This window comes from Asparagus officinalis, chromosome 4, assembly GCF_001876935.1.
Source record: "Asparagus officinalis chromosome 4, Aspof.V1, whole genome shotgun sequence".
In the NCBI taxonomy this organism is placed as follows: domain Eukaryota; kingdom Viridiplantae; phylum Streptophyta; class Magnoliopsida; order Asparagales; family Asparagaceae; genus Asparagus; species Asparagus officinalis.
The window spans coordinates 68,788,698-68,790,662 of NC_033797.1; the positions used below are offsets into that span (position 1 = coordinate 68,788,698).

General features: G+C 35.1%; 1 protein-coding gene across 4 annotated transcripts in view; it reads left to right on the forward strand.

The window, feature by feature from the left end:
- The window catches only part of LOC109837664 (probable DNA replication complex GINS protein PSF3), a 3,853-nt gene extending 2,330 nt beyond the window's left edge, over positions 1–1,523 (forward strand). For all 4 annotated transcript variants that reach the window (XM_020405987.1, XM_020405988.1, XM_020405986.1 and 1 more), the window contains exons 5-7: positions 169–261; positions 670–809; positions 926–1,523. In XM_020405987.1, coding sequence (XP_020261576.1) covers positions 169–261; positions 670–809; positions 926–1,059 — 367 coding nt within the window. In that variant the 3' untranslated portion in view covers positions 1,060–1,523. The remainder of the gene's footprint in view (positions 1–168; positions 262–669; positions 810–925) is intronic.

Below are 1,965 nucleotides of genomic sequence, written 5' to 3' on the forward strand. Positions count from 1 at the left end.
AATAGCAAAAAAAAAAAAAAAAAAAAATAATAATAATAATAATAATAATAAAAAATAAAAATCCTATTGATATCATATAAAAATCTTGCTCGGAAGAAAATGTGATGAAAACTAACTATGCTTGCTTCAGGTTTCTGATAACTGCAGATTTTTGTCATGATTTTTCAGAACAAGGAAGGAAATCCAGGCTGATGCAGCATGTGTGGACCTGAGTTTTCGTTGTCCTTACTTTTATGAGTTGGGATGCAAGATTGTTCCCCTGTGAGTTACGTGCAACAACTAAGTTCTACTACTTTATCTAGTTCATTGGAAAAGAAAAAACATATTTTGAGCTTGCTATCCAGTGAAATTGCATTCCAATGTTATAGATTTAGTACCTCTCTTTATTGGATATAAGTCTTAAACTTTTATTTGTTTCCATCGAAAGTATGACCTGGCATTTATTCTGTAATCTGGCCAGTTGAAGTGCAAAGGCTAAGAAAATTTATGAAAATATGTACAGTTATTATTATTATTATATCAATATATATCGAACTCTTCATTGCCAAAGATAAAATGTGGAACAAATTCCTGAATTGATTTTGATGTACAAGGAAAAGCTGTTATTATTTGTACCAAAGTGTTGCATAAACAGAAAATAATCTTTACTAATGTTTTTCTATTAAACAGTGTCGGAGACAAGACTATTGGCTCTTTTGTTCATTACACATTCACCAGTAGGTACAAGGAGATTCTTAGTAAGTCGCACAGTACTCATGTTTCAACGGGTCCCAAATTTCTGAATCGATTTACAAAAGAAGAGAGACAGTGTAAGTTTTCCGTTAATCTTTCAAATTGTCTATTATCTGATAACTTGTTCCATGACTGTGTTCTTTATTGGGTAATTCTCTGATGGAGCTATACATATATTTTTCCATTCTTGAAGTGTTTGACGCAGCTCGGTCATCAATGGTAGCTTTCAAGAAATGGAGAGAAGGTGGGTCGAGGCTGGAGAGGGCATCTGTCCTTGGAAGGAAAAGGAAGACAACCATACCACTTCCCCCATCAGCAACTCCCTAAATGTTATGCAATTGCACTATAACTCCTGGCCATTTTGTTATCTATGAATGCTTGCTGCGGTATTTGCAATCTGTTTCAAGGAAAAAAAAAAGAAGAAAAAAAAAGGAAAAAAAAAAGGAAAGAAAGGATAATGGTTTCCCCCCCCTGCTTATAAGAGAATGTACAGAGTGACAGCTCAATCCTGTGCTTGCATTTCCTATACCCAGTGTGTGGCCGTTATATTCAGCCCTTTCCAAGCTCAATTACAACGGATCAAATTTTAATGTGGGTCCTCATTTATGACTCTTAATCCCCTTTATAACAATATTTCCAGATCTGACTCAATAGAAACATCTCAAGTTTGTTGGATGGTTAATAAGCTTGACAATGTGTGCAGAAGTTTGCTTGCAGAATGATTTCTGTTGCAAAAATAGCGTTCAGCTACGGTTTATTATAATGAGAAAAATGTTATTAGGATTTGTTTCTATAGGCGCATGACTTATTTATGTTTACTATTATATGGCTGAGAATTTTCAGGGGATTAGGGTCAGGTCAAGACCAAACTTGAGGTCAGATAGGATGATTTCGATCGGTTTAAACTCCTGCAGAGATCTCGGTAGCGCCATCTAAAACGAATATTTCTCGCTGAGACCCGTCTTTTCGACATTTTAGGCCCTCAAAACTAGGTGGGAACTGAATTCCATCAGAAGACAGGATATTGCTCTGATCAGATTATGCTAGTTTTTCACAGGTTTAAACAGTAAGGTATTCTATTGACATCTAAAATTACTCCTGCTTATGAATCATTTTAAAGCTGTACTGTTTGTCTATGATACAAGAATGCGGGAAGAGATCTTTTAAAATTGATAAAATTTATGCCTCAGATCTTTTTTTTTACAGCAAGAAACAGGGTGAGGGCATCCTGTT